Source organism: Arachis ipaensis, chromosome B8 (genome assembly GCF_059453495.1).
Source record: "Arachis ipaensis isolate K30076 ecotype BB chromosome B8, ASM5945349v1, whole genome shotgun sequence".
NCBI classification, from domain to species: Eukaryota; Viridiplantae; Streptophyta; class Magnoliopsida; order Fabales; family Fabaceae; genus Arachis; species Arachis ipaensis.
The window spans coordinates 134,858,497-134,875,639 of NC_142443.1; the positions used below are offsets into that span (position 1 = coordinate 134,858,497).

Below are 17,143 nucleotides of genomic sequence, written 5' to 3' on the forward strand. Positions count from 1 at the left end.
AGAGAGTCAGGAAACGGGTTGTCTGCACGCTTAGGTGGGGCATGCTCTACCTCTTCCTTCTTCTCCTCTGGAGCTTCCTTTTCAACTGGATCTTCATTGACCTTATTCTCAGAACCAGCTACCTTACCACTTCTCAATTGAATAGCCTTGCAATCTTTTCTTGGGTTCACCACTGTATCACCAGGGAATGTATTTGAAGACCTTTCAGGTAATTGCTTGCTCATTTGACCCATTTGTACCTCTAAGTTTCTAATGGAGGCTCTGGTTTCTTGCACGAAACTCATCATCATCTCCCACTTAGATTCTTCTTGGGATTTAGAATTTGCCTGCTGAGGTTGTTGTTGTTGAGACTGAGATTGGCGGTTATTATAGTTGTTCTGTTGAAAACCGCCCTGAGAACTATTGTTGAAGTTCTGTGGTCTCTGAGGTTGATCTCTCCACCCAAAATTTGGGTGATTCCTCCACCCCTGATTGTATGTCTTAGAATACAGATCATTGTTGGGATTTCTAGGACCACTCCCCATGTAATTCACCTGTTCAGAAGAGGGTTGAGCATAATTATAATTATCATTTTGCATAAAGTTACCTGTCATGTCATAGGAGGTCTCTTGGGGTGGATTTTGAGTGTTGATAGCTGAGACTTGCATGCCACCCATCTGTTGAGTAAGTAGATTTATCTGCTGAGACATAAGCTTATTCTGAGCAAGAAGAGCATTAACAGCTTCTACTTCCAACACACCTCTCTTTTGAGAGGTTTTAGAGTTCACAGGATTCCTGTTAGATGAGTATAAATATTGGTTGCCTGCAACCAATTCAATCAGCTCAATAGTTTCCTCTGGTGTCTTCTTCTTGTGCAGTGAACCGCCTGCAGAAGTGTCTAGGCTCATCTTGGACATCTCACCCAAACCTTCATAAAATATATCTAGTTGGGTCCATTTGGAGAACATGTCAGGAGGGCATTGCCTAGTCAGTAGCTTGTATCTCTCCCAAACTTCATAAAGAGTTTCACCCTCCTTCTGTCTGAAAGTCTGAACCTCCAACCTAAGCTTAGTCAGCTTCTTTGGTGGGAAAAATTTAGTGAAAAATTCAGTAACGACCTTTTCCCAAGTATTCAGACTCTCCTTTGGTTGGGAATCTAGCCATAGCTTTGCTTTATTCCTCAGAGCAAACGGGAAAAGCATGAGTCTATACACCTCTGGATTCACTCCATTTGTCTTCACAGTATCACATATCTGCAGAAAATCAGATATGAACTGATTTGGATCTTCATGAGGAAGTCCATGATACTGGCAGTTTTGCTGCACCAGGGTGACCAGTTGTGGCTTCAACTCAAAGTTGTTTGCATTTATAGGAGGCACCACCAAGGTTGTCAAACTCGCGAGTCTAAGTAAACTCGTGGAGCTGATATAGACTCGACTCGCGAGTTAACCCGTAGACTCGTACGAGTTAACATGTTATGAAGTTTATATATATATTCATACATAATGTATATTTACTCAATTCTAACCCTTCAAAATTAATAATATCAATCTTAAAGCACATAATAAATTAAAATAGTAGCATAGGTTATAACAAATATTTTAAAATACACATTCAAATCTTCTATCATTATTCTTATACAAATACAACATAGAACACACAAAATTAAAAATTTTAAATCTGTAATACTAAATATTTAATTGAACATTGAACAATATCAAATAATCAAATTAATTTTAATCAAAATAATTAATTACTAATCAGCCATGAATGGATGAATCATCTGGCCATCTAACATAAACGATAAGTAATAGGCTAAAATTAGAAGCAATAAAATTTATAAAGAAAAAAAACTAAATCAAGAAGCAAATGCTCAAAAAAGAGCAAAAGGTATACAAAAAATAGAGGATACAGAAGAAAAGAAGGGGGCAAAGTCCCAGCAACAGTAGATCGAAGACAAGGGTGCAGCAGACAGCGGTGATGAGGGTGCAGCAGCAGCACAAAACGACGGCGACAAAGAGTCATGGATTTCACGACGGCACAAACCAGAGCAGTGATAGGACTATAAGAGAAGTAGTCGAACTCGTGAACGGTGATAGCATGATGGAGTTGCGGATAGTGGAGATGTGAAGAAATACAAAGCAGAGGACAACATAGATAAAATTCACAAAGACAACGGCGCAAATCAGAGCAGAGGTAGTAGACGCAGGCGAACAGCGGTAGCTCGACGGAGAACAGCGACTGCGGCAGAACATGGAGAAAGTGAGACTTGAGAGCAACGACACAGATGAGTGAGTTGTGAGTGAGTTTTCTTTCATTCTTTGGGAGTGTTATCGTAACCCTAATAAAAAAAAGTATTTTTTTGGTTTCAAAATGATGTTTTTTTGAGAAAAAATGAAGAAAAATACAAACTCGCTAACTCGGTCCTAAACTCACGAGTTTGTCCGAGTTTGACCGAGTCTAGCCGAGTTTACTCAGGATAGAGTTTATGTCCGAGTCAACTCGTTTCCATATCTAAACTCGTACGAGTTTACGAGTTAACTCGAGAGTTTGACAACAATGGGCACCACAATACTTTTTCCATAAAGATCCGCAGTAGGGGCAGAATAAGAGCCAAGTACTCTCCTCTGTTGATCATCCCCATTCGAATTTACCACATTGGCATTAGTGTTATTATTTGCCATAGTGGATTTTGCAGTCTTGCAAAGTCTTGCTTGTTGTAAACGTCGCCTGAAAGTTCTTTCAGCTTCAGGATCAAAATCTAAGAGATGTTCTTTGTCTCTGTTCCTGCGCATACACAAGCAAAAAATAAGAAAAAAATGGGACTCTCTACGTCAGAGTGCAGAGAAGTCCCTGTGAGGTAACCTGTGTAAAATAATAAAAATAAAAAGATAAAAATAAAACTAATAGAATATAAAAAGTAAAAAAAATTAATAAGAATAATAAAAAAAAACAAAGTAAAACGAAGAAAAGAAAAAATGAAAATAAAAAATTGAAAAAATAAAATAAACTAAAAAGAAAAAAACTGACGAGATTTAAATAAGGAAAATCGAAAGAAGTTGAAATAAAAGAACACAGGGGATAGGGGGAAGGGACGTGAACGAGAGAACAAATAATTTTTTTTTTTGTAAAAAAAAATATAAACAAAAATGAAAAATAAAAATAAAAATAAAAATTAATAATAATAAAATAAAACTAGTAAAAAGGAAAATTATCTAATCTAAACAATCAAACAATGAGTAGTTGTTAATCACAGTTAATTCCCGGCAACGGCACCAAAAACTTGGTGCGGTATTTTACAACCACACTTACTAACCGGCAAGTGCACCGGGTCGTACCAAGTAATACCTTACGTGACTAAGGGTCGATCCCACGAGGATTGATGGACTAAGCAACAATAGTGTTTGATAGACTTAGTTAGACAAACAAAAATTGGTGTTGAGATGCAGTATAAAAGAGATTAAACAATATAAAAAGTATTGAAGAAGGGCAAGTGATTAAGTTGGGAATAATATATGAAGAAGGCAGTTAAGGCTTCAGAGTTATCTATTTTCTGGATTGACTTTTCTTATTAACTATTTTAATTATGCAAGATTTAATTCATGGCAAACTATTTATGACTAGACCCTAATTCCTTAGACCTTCCTAGTCTCCTCTAAAATTCATCAAATGCCAATTCCTTGGTCAATTAATTCCAATTAGAGGGTGATGATCGAATCCTAGTTTATATGCCACAAGAATCCTAATTATTCAAAAATAAAGGGATTATATGTCACGTATCCCGTTAAATACAAACAATTAGAAATTCAGGATAATATGTTTTCAAGCTATTGTTCAAGTAAAGAGCTTTTCCAAGTTTTACAAGAACTCAAATAGAACATGGGTCATACTTCCGTTCCACCCAAATTCATAAAATAAAGAACGAAAACAATTATTGAAATATAAATCAAAACATGAATTAAAATAGAAAAATAATATTATCAATCCATACAATAGACAGAGCTCCTAACCTTAACAATGGAGGTTTAGTTGCTCATGGAAAAGAGAAAATAATGATTCAGGTAAAAATGTACCGAGTTCCAATCTGATGGCATCAGATTCCTTTTTATAACTAATCCTAATAAATTTAAAATCTAATATTTAAAATTAAACTTAAAATAATATCTTTTCCTAATTTAAGATTTGAATTTAAATTTGAATTAATTAACAGATCTTCAGTTGATGGGTGGGGACCACTTGTTCTGTCCATTCTGCAGCTTCTAATCTGTGTTTTCTGGGCTGAAAATTGAGTTAAAACAGCCCAGAAATCGCTCCCAGCGTTTTTCTACATTTTCTGCACGTGGCGCATGTGACGCGTCCGCGTCGTCTACGCGTTCGCGTCATTTGTGCAGATTCCAGTCCACGCGTTCGCGTCAGGCACGCGATTGCGTCATTGTGATTTCCTCCATTCCGCGCGGTCGCGTGAGCCATGCGTCCGCGTCGGTATTCGCTGGTCATCTCCTTGGCTTCTTCTCTTTTTCTGCAGAAACTCCATCAAATTCCGCCAAATGCTACCTAAAATAAACAGTATTGTACAAAACTCAAAATAGCATCCATAGTGGCTAAAATATAATTAATTCTTAATTAAATTCAACAATTTAGATGCAAATTCACTAGGAAAAGATAGACAAGATGCTCACGCATCACCCACCATGGTTCAATCCTGATGAGGATCAAGTGGTTCTCGATATACCTATGCCCAATGCTCCACCACCACCCCCTGCAGCCGAGCCAGGGTTCCATGGGCCAGGAGTTCCCGAGAGCTCTGGGTCCGTACCTTCATCAGAGTATAGCTCAGAGGCATGGATCGATGAAATGACAGCAAACCTGTATTCTAGTTCTTTCAAGACCGGAAAGGAGGACTCCACGAAGGATGCGAGCAGCAGCAACATCATAGGCACGTCAAAGTGATTCTCTCATTTCAGCATAATGTGTCAACAGCTTCCGGATATCCAGTATCAGCAACAACAGTAGTAGTAGTAATAGTAGTCACAATAGTAGTGGTCATTGTCCTCGCTCTGGATAGATTTTTTAGAGGGCTAGTTTTTTTTATATATATTTAATAAGTAGAACGGGTCCTAGATTATAGCGGCTCTTGTGAATCGGGACCTGTAAGTATAAATAACGGAGTATGTACATATAATGATAAGCAGTTAGGTATGAACTTGGATTATGTAATAAACTAAGCCTACATGCGTTTCATGTATGATATGATTATGCTTTACTATGCTTACTTGTTCCTTGTATTATCTATTTAACTTACAATTATTTCAGCATGCTCAACTAGATACGTGATTCTCGACTAGCACTATAGGTTCATATGTATATACTTAATATATGGTCTAAAGTCCCTAAAGTTAGCTGAATAATAGCACTTAGATGCTAGTCTTGGTCATGACAGGCCTGAAGTTGGGTCGTTACATAACACAAGCAAGTTAGATACAAAATTCTATCACTAACTCCTAGTTGTCAAGCATTATAGCTGGATTGATCCTAAGCTTATTAAAAATTTAGTTACGAGGGATACAATTTAGGCAAACCAAAATTTTTTTGGATAAAATTAAAACAAAATAAAACTTAAGGTATTTTTAAAATTTTTAACAAACTTTAAGAACAAAAAATATACTTTATCTATAAAAAATACAGAATGATTCGAATCTTCACTAATTATTTAGTGAATTTTTCTTAACTCTTTAATTAGTTTGAAAAAGCCAAATTGTTTGTTGTGAAAGAGAATCCTAACATTTTTTCTTGGACCCCAAAAATAAATACTCTTGTTTGAAGATTTTAGTTTATCTCTTCTCTACCTTCCTTTTTTGACAGAAAATTTAATTTTCATTTATAAGAGTCTCCAAATGACACTTATAGATAACAACAAATACATTAGTTCTACAACTAAAAAATAAGACAAATATCTTTTATGTTAAACTATAATCCGAGACGAGGTACAATATTCGACTACAAATAATTTTAACAATAAGAAATAAAGATAGAACTAAGTCTCCGTTATTTCTAAATCTACATAGATATGCTCCAACATAATAGGACACTTTTCTTTCTCCTCCAATGAGTACATTTGAGCACATTCTTGATCTGTAAAAACTTCTATGAATTTTTTTTTTCTCCTAACAATTTTTTTCCAGATTTAAAACACCTACATAGCCAAATCCAAAACATTCATAAAAGAGAACTATGACCCCATAAAAAGATATATTATACTACAAAAGAAAAAAATCCACCAGAGAGTTATTGAGATTTAAATTTTGAAAAGAATTTGAAAAAATGAAGAAGAGAAAACAGAAACTACATGCGAAAATAGGTGCAAAGAAAGAAAGGATAGAAAATGTAAAATAAATTAAGAGAGCACGGAATAAGAGAAAAGGAGAAAAGCAACTGGTGGAAACTAAGGAAAACCAATGAAGGAAGAGCAGAGAAGAGAAAGAAAAAAATAGGGAAGGTTTGAAAAGGAGAAAAAAGAAGGAAAACAGATCTTAAAGAGGATGGAGGAAGGGATAACCACCTTTGCCAAGATTGAGGCAACAACCCTAAAACTGCTTTACTTGTTTGTTTTGCTCATCTCTAGAGTGTGAGAGAGAGTGCACCACTTTATGTCGGATTGAATATATTTTAATTTTAGACTTAATTGATGAGGATTCTTTTTTTTTTTTTTTGACAAAAAAAAAACTTTCATTCAAGGAAATAGCTGAGCAGCACTTATAAATCACAAAAAACACATAAAATCTAGAACTAAGAAAGAAAATGGATAAGCTCTATACTGAACTATGGTATGAGAGGAGGCACGATGTTCGATTATAAAAAATCTTATAAGATAGAAATAAAGATAGATTACAATCTCTATTGTTTCTAAAACTACACAGGAAGTGCTGCAACACAGAAAAATATCCTCTCTTCTTCTCCGAATAGATCCAAAAATTTTCTGAACCTGAAAATATTTTCATAAACGAGAAGATTCCTTCGTTGTATCTTCATCTTATACCTATAGTTGTGTTTGTTTGTTGAGACATGGACATTACTTATTATACACGGTGGTACACGTCCACCGTTTGTTTGCTGAGACACAGATTTGAATGGATACAGTGGTACACAGATACATACAAAATACATGTATTTAGGTTCCTCCTTAAAGCTGAGACATAAAGACACAATGCATAAGACACAAAATTTGACCTTTTTATTCTTAATTATTTTTTAAATTACTAATTTTTATCCTTGACTGATTGTGGCAATGATGAAGTATATTAAAGAGGATAAAATTGACATTTAGTTTATACATGTGTGTCTTGTACATTATTACCAAACATATTACAAAATTTGTGTATCTTTATGTCTATGTATTTTTGTGTATTTGTGTATGCGTCTATGTGTTTTAAAGACGCTAACCAAACGCATCCTATGATACCATTTTCAAAATACCATAAAAGAAAACTAATTGTCCAATGTACCACAAACGAAAGAGAACAACTACAAAGAAATTATTATAGACCTAGATTTAGATCTCAGATCTAGATCTTTGAAAGAAAAAATAGAAAATAATAGGAACAAAAACTACAATCAGAGAAAGGAGGCGCGCAGAATAAGAGAAATAGGCAGCAGTGAAGGTGTGAATGACGGGAGAGTAGCGGTGGTAAGGTGATGTGATAGGTAAAAAGAAAAAAGTGAAACTGTTACGATAAAAAAAGAAAGATGATAGATGATAAAAAAAATAGTAAAAAAAATGAGGAGGTTAAAGAAGAAGAAAATATGAAAGGACCACCGCAGCCCAAACTAAAACGATGGCGACAGTCTTCAGAGAGGCTTCTTGCTTTCCTTCACGAGAGAAAGAGAGAGGATTGAGTTATGCTTCGTTTTTGTGTTCATCCTATGTTGGATGATAGAAGATACTTCTAACAAATAACAAGATATTAGTGCTTCTTAACCTTTCACTAAACTAAGCTTTCACTAAACTAATTGTCTTTGCAACAATTAGTCCTAATAAAAAAATAACTAGTCCTAGTATTTAAGAATATTAAATAAATTAGTTTATAATAAAATAAAAAGAACAAATCAGTCCCTCGTATGTCTTAAAAAGTAACAAATTACTCTTTATTTAAAAAAAATAAAAAAATATAGTACTTCTTAAATTTTAAAATTTAAATTTTAAATTTTATATTCTAAAATTTGAATTATAAATAGTAAATTCTAAATTATAAATCGTTATCTTAAACTATAAATTTGAGCCATTAATATAAAATATAATAAATAAAAAACTAAAATTTATTTTATTAACAAATAGTGCACTCTTTACTTAGTAAAGACTAAAAAGTGTTTAAGCATTCAGCATTAGTCACTAATTTGTCTAATTAAAAAATAAATAAATAAATAAATAAATAAATAAATATATATATATATATATATATATATATATATAAACGTCATATTTTAAAAAATATAAATAATCATAATTTATCTTTTTTTTTTTTACTTTTATTTGTATTTATTGATTATTGCTAAAATAAATGTATAATATTAAATATCATAAATATATAATTATGAATATTACACGTAAAATTATAAATATTAAATTAAATGATATAATATAAAAGTACTATCACTCTAACATTACTAAAAAATAAGACGTGAAATTGTAAAAGACAAAGTATTAACAAAAAATATATTCGAAACAAAAACGATTAGATATTAATTCGAACAGTAATGTTAGAAAAATAAAATATAATTAATCTAAATAATCTAAAAAAAATTTAAATAAATAAAATAAATATTTTAATTACGAATATATGTTAATTTGAGGGTATTTACGAATTTTTATTAAGTGATTTATCTCGTTTATAGTGTAAATAAGATAAGTTTGACTATATCTCGTTTAAAGTTTAAACGAGATAAGACACGAACACATGGCAACGTATCACGTTTACAAACATGATATGACTCGAGCTTTATCTCATTTATAGTGTAAACGAAATAAGTCCAGAGAACAACTATAAATGTAAGTCGTTCACAGCGTCCCTGACCCTATATTTCTCCTACTTATTTCTCTCATTTCTATCTTTCTTGCACCATTTTCTTAATATTTATTAGTTCTCTGGACGTTATGGCACGTAGGGACGCACGCACAGATGTACGGGACCCTGACATCAACTGCCTCAACGCTAGTTGGCATATTGCGGGAGCTATCGACTTTGAGGTTAGTGTTATCTTTATTATTTAAATTAATAAGTGTATGCGATTTTATTTCGAGAACTTTATAGAGTTAGTGTTTTAACACATGAGTAGACTGAATGATATTGAGGTAACACAATTTAGGTTAGTTGGCAAGTTAGTAACATGAGTTAGGTGTATAATTTATTCATAGTGAAAGTTAGATAAGTAATTACTTTGATTTGATTAGCTAATTAAATGTTTTTGTTAGTTAATATTTTCTTTAAATTCGGAGAGGATTTTTAAGTATTAGTTTCGTATCCTGTTTATTATGTTGTGATGTTTATTTGAGTTGCATTTTAGATTTGTTAGAATAGATTTGGACATACTAGAGAACTTAGTTTGGAATCGAATCTTTATAAAAGTTTTTCTTTTAAACAGTGGCCTCGCCTGCTACTACCTAAGCAGGTTAATCACACACTTGCACCCCCCGGATGCCATCGTCCCTTACCTAAGGGAGGTTGGGTTCGGCGACACGGTGCAGTTCAGGGACTTTGTGTTTGACAACTTTGTGATCACTACATTCGTGGAGCGCTGGTATCCGGAGACTCACACTTTCCACCTACCATGGGGTGAGTGTACCATCACCCTGTAGGATGTTGCGTACCACCTCGGGTTACGCACACACGGGGAGCCAGTGGGTGGGTGCCTGCGTAACTTCTAGACTTGGTACCAGCAACAGACATGGAAGTACATAGAGGAGCTCTTGGGTGCCAGACCCCCACATGGTCCGCAGCAGGATGCTGAGAGGAAGGAGTCGTTTAGCATCAAGATGACATGGCTTCGGGACAGAGTCCGCCACATGCCTCTAAGTACCACGGATCCAGCCACCCTTCAACAGTACACTAGGTGTTATATCACGCTGTTGATCAGTGGTTACCTGATGACCGACAAGTCCAATAATCAGATACATATAAGATGGTTGCCACTGTTGGCTGACTTCGAGAGGTGCAGCGGTCTATCGTAGGGGTTCGCTGTGCTTACATGGACATACCACTCATTGTGCCATGCAACACATCATGACACCACTGACACAGTCTCGTGGATATACCATAGGATTCCATAGTGAGGTAATTATTATCGTTTAATGTTCTTGTCAATTTTTATTTATTCAATTCAAGTTTTACATGCACGAATTGACACAATTTGATTATTGCGTATGGTAACAGGTTGATCGGGATGACACAGCAGACTAGGGACCACCATGCACAGAGAGTCTTCCATTGGTGTACGGTGCTAGATCAGTTGCATTTGGACAAGGTATACCCTTATCTTTTACTTACTTGAATATGAAACGTTTGAGTATGATTATCGTATAAACTGCTTCTGATGAGCCTATAATACTTGGTTATGCAATTTTGGTGGACGCCGTATGTCGACCCCAGACTACATGACATTACTCCAAACTGAGTGAGGTCCGGCAGGGAGTGGGGGACTTGGATGTGTATTGTCCCCCTAGTATGCTTTAATATTGTGGAGTTTCACCAGGCCGGTCGGGTGAAACGGCAGTTCGGAGGTGAGCAGCCAGTTCCTGTCGGTTCAGTTAATGTCGACAAGTTTCTGACCACTATTGGATGGGGAGAGGATGTGTGATGGCCTACTTGCCTTCAGAAGTGGTATGATAGTTTCAAAGCCCAGTTTGAGGAGGGCCACATGATCTCCATTCAGCTTACTGCCGACGACAAGCCGACGCAGGAGTATTGGGTCTGGTACCAGCAGGCCTACCGGGTCAGACATCTGTCCGGGGAGGATGTGCTTGATGACCCTAGACTTTCGACCCTCCCTGATGACGTACAACCCACACTTACTCAACCCAGGGATGTCCTCCACCTTTCACAAAATGTACCTGGTCGCCGTAGGCGTGCCAGGGAGGTGCGATCAAACACTCGTTAGACCTGCCCGGATGAGCTGCAATGCCTCAATGAGAGCGTGTCAGACCCCGCAGGGAGAGGCTGGACATTGAGTCCGAGAAGGAGGCAGAGTATGCCCAGTAGGAGGATGTCGGCGACATACCCGAGGATGCGGACGACTCCCCCACCAGCACCACCACCGGGCCACCACCACCTGCACCACCAGTAGCACCACCATTGGACCCCATATTCAAATACAGAATTTTCTCTTGCATCACATCCAAATTCAATGCATGTTAGTGGCTCGGTACAGATGATAACTCTGGAATTAGGCACGGATAAGGCAAAAGGTATCGAACTGATCCACCAACAGGAGTCTCAGGTATCAACTCATCATCATCGTCATCGTCAGAGGACCACTTTCATGGCTATCGGCAATGTACTCTTCGTCGGATTCCTCATCCTCAGCGTCCATGTCATGCACTGGACTAGCACAGTGCAACGGTCGTGGTGCGAGCAGAAGGTCATTCGGTATAAAATTCGAGCTGCCAGCACCACCACCACCAACATCACGAACCTCCACAGAAAGCTCCATCACTTGTTCAACCATAATTCTGCCGTGCATGTCAAACATTAGGCGCACATGCTCATCGCCATCGAGCAAGAATAGACAAACCCGAAATACACCATTCCCCATCGATGCTAGCATCCTATACCCAACTCTACCAACCTCTTTTCTCTCACCACCGCCGACGTGCGTCAATATCATACTCTTTAACTCGGACAATGAATTTGCTCTTCGAGTTCGAAATAGTGCAGGATTCTCACACTCAAATATAACTCCGCTGTCACTGTTTCTCATCTAACAGTTGGGATACACTATCACAACAAAGAAACCACTGCCACTAGACATTTTTGCTAAGTTTTTTAAAGAACAATGGAAGAGAAAGAATAATTGAAAGATTTCTGAAGAATCCCAAGAGTTTCCTAATCCTTTTATAAGGGGTTGATTTTTATCCTATTCTATCTCGTTTACTGTGTATACGTTTTTAAATCTCACGTATCTCATTTATAATGTAAAGGAGATATGACTAAACAACTATTTCCTACGTATCATATTTGTAAACATAATACGTTGCCACGTGTTTATACCTTATCTCGTTTATAGTGTAAACGAAATATGGCTAAACTTATTTCGTTTACACTATAAACGAGATAAGTCACTTACCCTAAATCCGTAAATATCCTGAAATTAAAGTATATTCGTAATTAAAATATTTATTTTATTTATATAAAAAAATCTAATAATCTAAATTTATTTTATTTAATATTTATTTATTATATAATATATTAAATAAAATAAAAAATAATAAATTTGGACAAATTTTAGTTAATATTTTACCAAATATTCTTGTAAATCGAAATATGACTCCAAAATAAATGGATTATTATCGAGCTCTTACAAAGAGACCCTTAAATGTGGATTGATAAATCAACCAGTGATGGATAAGTTGAGTTTTTATTTGCTGAAAGCGGGTTCATCAATGTTCAATAATCAACTGTAATAACATGCAATTATTCCCAATTTCGCATTTCGTTACGACATAGCTAGCTTTTTCTCCTACCTTCAATTCCAATTCATCTATTCACAGCAGCAATTCCAATTCCGATTCCCAATTCAGTAACGAAATTAGATCTAGGGTTTTCTTGATCTATTTTTCTCCCCTCGCATTCCACAGATCTCGAAGAAGATGCACACGCACTCGTCGATTCGGGATCGCACGCACGAATTCCATACCATCGCCGAGAGGTTGAAGAAATCTTCTTCCTCAAACGGACCCACAACCACTTCCTCCTCATCTGCTGCTTCTTCTTCTTCCAGATCGGATGAACAGCGATCCGCAATCGCAATTCAGTCCGAGTTCAATCGAAGGGCTTCCAAGATTGGCTATGGGATCCACCAAACCTCTCAGAAGCTCGCCAAGCTCGCCAAGTGTAAGCAATTTCCGCAACAATCTCAATTATTGGTTCCTCAATTTTCTCTGCATTCTGTCTTTTTTTTATTCAATCGTTAGTTTAGAGCTTAAGAGGTTAGAGAGTAGAGATTTGTGTTCTTTTGTTTATTTTTTAAAATTTTGTAGTGGCGAAGAGGACTTCGGTTTTTGATGACCCTACAATGGAAATCCAAGAGCTTACGAGTGTAATCAAGCAAGACATTACTGCGTTGAACTCTGCAGTTGTGGATCTTCAGTTGCTATGCAACTCGAGGAATGAGAGCGGGAACGTTTCTGCCGACACTACCAGCCATTCGACTACTGTTGTAGATGACCTCAAGACCCGTTTGATGAGCACCACCAAGGAGTTCAAAGAAGTTCTCACCATGAGAACCGAGGTACTGTATTGCAGCTTTACTATATTGATGTGATTCTGTCGGTTTATGTGGTAAGTTACACTTACCACGTCAGATGGTATTGTAATTGCACACGAAAGCTATGCGAATTTCAAAATATATACACTAGCTACCTGTAAGATCTAGGCAATGCTACACTCCCAATACATTAAATTGTGATGCTGAGCATCACATGGAAACTCTAGTGACACTCTTACCCTTGAAAGTTTAGCTTAGGCATGACAAATTGGGGAGTTGTCGTGTGTGATATCATTTAAGTTAAGGAAAAGTTGGTGTAATTTACTCTTGTTTATATTTTATGGCTGATGACTGAAGCTGTGTTTCTGTTTTCGTGAAGAACTTGAAAGTACATGAGAATAGGAGACAATTGTTTTCGGCCTCTGGTTCTAAGGATGCTGCTAATCCTTTTGTCCGTCAACGGCCATTAGCTACAAGGACGGCTGCTAGTGCTTCTAATGCCCCCGCAGCTCCATGGGCTAGTGGGTCTTCATCTTCATCTGAGTTGTTTCCTAAGTAAGTTGTGCTCTACTTTACTTCTTCTATTGTTGGTTTTTAGATTATAATCGAACACGTGTTTGTTGTTTCTTGCTTTAATGATTTTTTTAAATTTAAATCCTAGTACAAATGGTTTGTAAGATAACTTCATTTGCTCTGTGTTCATTAATCATCGCGTTATTTTCCATAATGTGCTTTATAATAGTATTAAGCGCATAACTTTTCTTCCAACAAAGTAGTGACTCTAAGTTAACTTAGTCTTTAAGCAGAATGGAGCATGCTTGTAGTTTTGTATCCTTCATTTATTTGGTTTACTTTAATTATTATTATTAAAGTGTAACCTAACTTTTGCCGCATTGTCTAGCAACCACTCTGTCATTGTCCTTTTGCTGTGTTATTTTTTCCTCATTGCATATCTTTACCTCATTAATCAATTCTCCATTTTTTCCTTTGTTGCAACTTACAAGTAAGGCGTGTCAAGACCGTAGCCCTAAGACATTAACTTTTTGGACTGGACTGTTCCTGCCTGGTAAAATTGTGGTACTAGTGTACTACTTTAACTTGGCCTGTCCAGAGAAATTGTTCAGTGAAAAAGATCAAATAAGAAAGCACTTAAAAAACTTGTTATGCCAGTGAAATCATTTTCCTCTGTTGGGGATTGGCTGGTCTGACTAAGATGGAAATGCTTGATCAGGTCCATGAAACTTGCCTTACAAGATCCAAAGGGAAAGCTCTAGTTACGAGGGAAGATTTGGGTCCTTTTGTATTCAACAATGAAAACTTCTTATGCTTCAACTAGTGTATCAATAGGCACTAACGTTCCTATTGATTCACTTATTTATTTATTTATTTATTAAATGTATATAAAAGTAATAAAAATGGGATTAGTTGAGATGGTGAATTGTTTATAACTTAATCAAAAGGTTTTGGATTCAAGTCTCTGATATAACAAATAAAAAGTATTTTTTATACGTTATATATAATGAAGGGTATTTTAGAAAAAAAAAAAAGGTCAGACACCAACCCTTCTCGTATTCCCATTATATATTATATATAATATATATATATAGATATAGATATAGATGTAGAGATGTTAAAGGTTTTTCTAGGTTTGGGTCAAATTATATCTTGAACTCTAGCCTCAAACCTTATTTTCTTTTGTGGCCTTTAAATCCACAGGAAGCAGGCAGATGGGGAGAGTCAGCCATTGCTACAGCAACAGCAACAACAACAGCAGCAAATGGTTCCATTGCAAGACAGTTACATGCAAAGCAGAGCTGAAGCTCTTCATAATGTTGAATCCACTATTCATGAACTCAGCAATATCTTTAATCAATTAGCAACTCTCGTTTCCCAACAAGGAGAGCTTGCTATCAGGTTCTATATGTCTCACTGGTGTACTATGTGCTTACATTCTTATGGCCCTTTATTACTGTTTTCTAATACGATAGAAGATGTATGTTATTATTAGATTTAAGCTTTATTTATTTGTCAACAGTTCTGTCATCAATAGAGCCTTTATTGCTAAAATTGATTGTGGATTGAGTTTTGTCTTTGCATCAATATAAACTTGTATTATGTGTAGCAATTTTTTGCATTGGCTTCTGGTTGTAAGCCTTATGTGCGCATCCTATTTTAATTTTTTGTTTTGCTGCTTACTGAGCAGAATAATTGGATAAGAACTTAGCTGCGGTAGTATGAACAATAGAACACTAGTGTGTTTGGTGTATGGAGGATATATGGTTCCTTGTATGATTGGGTTGTTTACTGCATGTTGTCATAAGGTTGTGGATGCCAAATGCTGTTAAAATTTATCATCTTGTTGCTTATAGTGTGGTGAAATTACTTGTTAGAATATAATCTCCCTATAGTGCAATAGTAAGTGTAAAGGGAAAACTGCTGATGAAAAAGTGAACATATGGTGTTATTGGTAAAATTATGAACAGCTATGGTGTCCTTGTATTGTACTTGAAAAGTTTCTGTTCCTATGCATTATGACACCAAGAGGAGTTGCATCACATGCACTAAACCCACACTTTGGCTTTTCTTGTTTTGCTTTAGTCACTTCACTGATCCTATTGGTTCCTTTAAATATGTAATAATATTCTTAGAGCAAAATTGTTTCCTCTTGGTTCTGGTATATGGTCAGTTGAAATTACTTATAGTCTTTTGTTGAGAGTGGGGACAGGTTAAATAATATTAATGAAAGTTTTCATGCTAATGACTATTCTCCAATTCATTCCCCGCAATGACTATATGAAATTATTTTCATGGTTTCTTGAATGTTTTTTAATTTTATTTTTGGGTATGCTTTGAGATATGCCGGAATTCAAATAAAAATTGGCTTAGGACATTGTGGATGAATCAATACTTTGCCATATGAGGATTGATTTGATGCTATTCGCTGGTTTAAGTGCTAATCCTGATTAATATATGTGTCATTAGCTATGAGTTAACATTTGAGTTTTCATCATTAATTGAAGTTGAGTTTACATTGGCTTAGCCCTTAGCCCTGTCATTAGTTTCTTTTGAACTTTGTAGTTTGACAACCTTGCAAACATTTCAAAATAGTAATTTGGCTGGAAACAGTTGCATCTCTTGGACCTTGATTGCTAACTAGTTGAATTAACTTGTCCTTATTTCCATTTTCGTTTTCATTTTGTGCAACTAAGACATTTGTTGGGGTTGATAGAGGTACTCCTTTTGCTTTTTTTGGGTGTGTAATGATATGTGTGTTTCAATTTTCAGAATTGATGAGAACATGGACGATACATTGGCAAACGTAGAAGGTGCACAAGGGGCTCTGTTGAAGTATCTGAACAGCATATCTTCTAATAGGTGGCTGATGATCAAGATTTTCTTTGTATTAATATTTTTCCTCATGGTTTTCTTATTTTTTGTGGCATAGTCATTCCAATGACACAGAAATGAAAACAAGGACACAAGTGACGGCCTTATTACTGGTGATGAGCCTTTTGTATCCCATTAATATTTCTTTCTTTGAATATATATATTCGTTCCTAAAGAGTTTAGCTCCCAACAAGGTTGTCAAATCTTGTATTTATTGTCATATTTTGAGAAGGTTAAGAACTATTGAGCATTGCATGTTATCCATTTACTATAATATCGTTGTGATTTGTGATGATTATTACGC

At 35.8% G+C, this 17,143-nt stretch overlaps 1 protein-coding gene and 1 non-coding gene across 2 annotated transcripts; both read left to right on the forward strand.

Annotated features, from left to right (window-relative positions):
- Positions 1-945: 945 nt before the first annotated feature.
- Positions 946-1,049, forward strand: LOC148549939 (small nucleolar RNA R71). The gene has a single exon (XR_015897986.1). It is a non-coding gene; the product is annotated as a small nucleolar RNA R71 (small nucleolar RNA).
- An 11,450-nt stretch (positions 1,050-12,499) lies between these two features.
- SYP32 (syntaxin of plants 32) lies at positions 12,500-17,137 on the forward strand. The gene is made up of 5 exons (XM_016314940.3): positions 12,500-13,079; positions 13,226-13,476; positions 13,832-14,007; positions 15,169-15,366; positions 16,738-17,137. The coding sequence occupies exons 1-5, from the start codon at positions 12,836-12,838 to the stop codon at positions 16,895-16,897; spliced, it is 1,029 nt and encodes a 342-aa protein (XP_016170426.1). The 5' UTR covers positions 12,500-12,835; the 3' UTR covers positions 16,898-17,137.
- Positions 17,138-17,143: the final 6 nt, after the last annotated feature.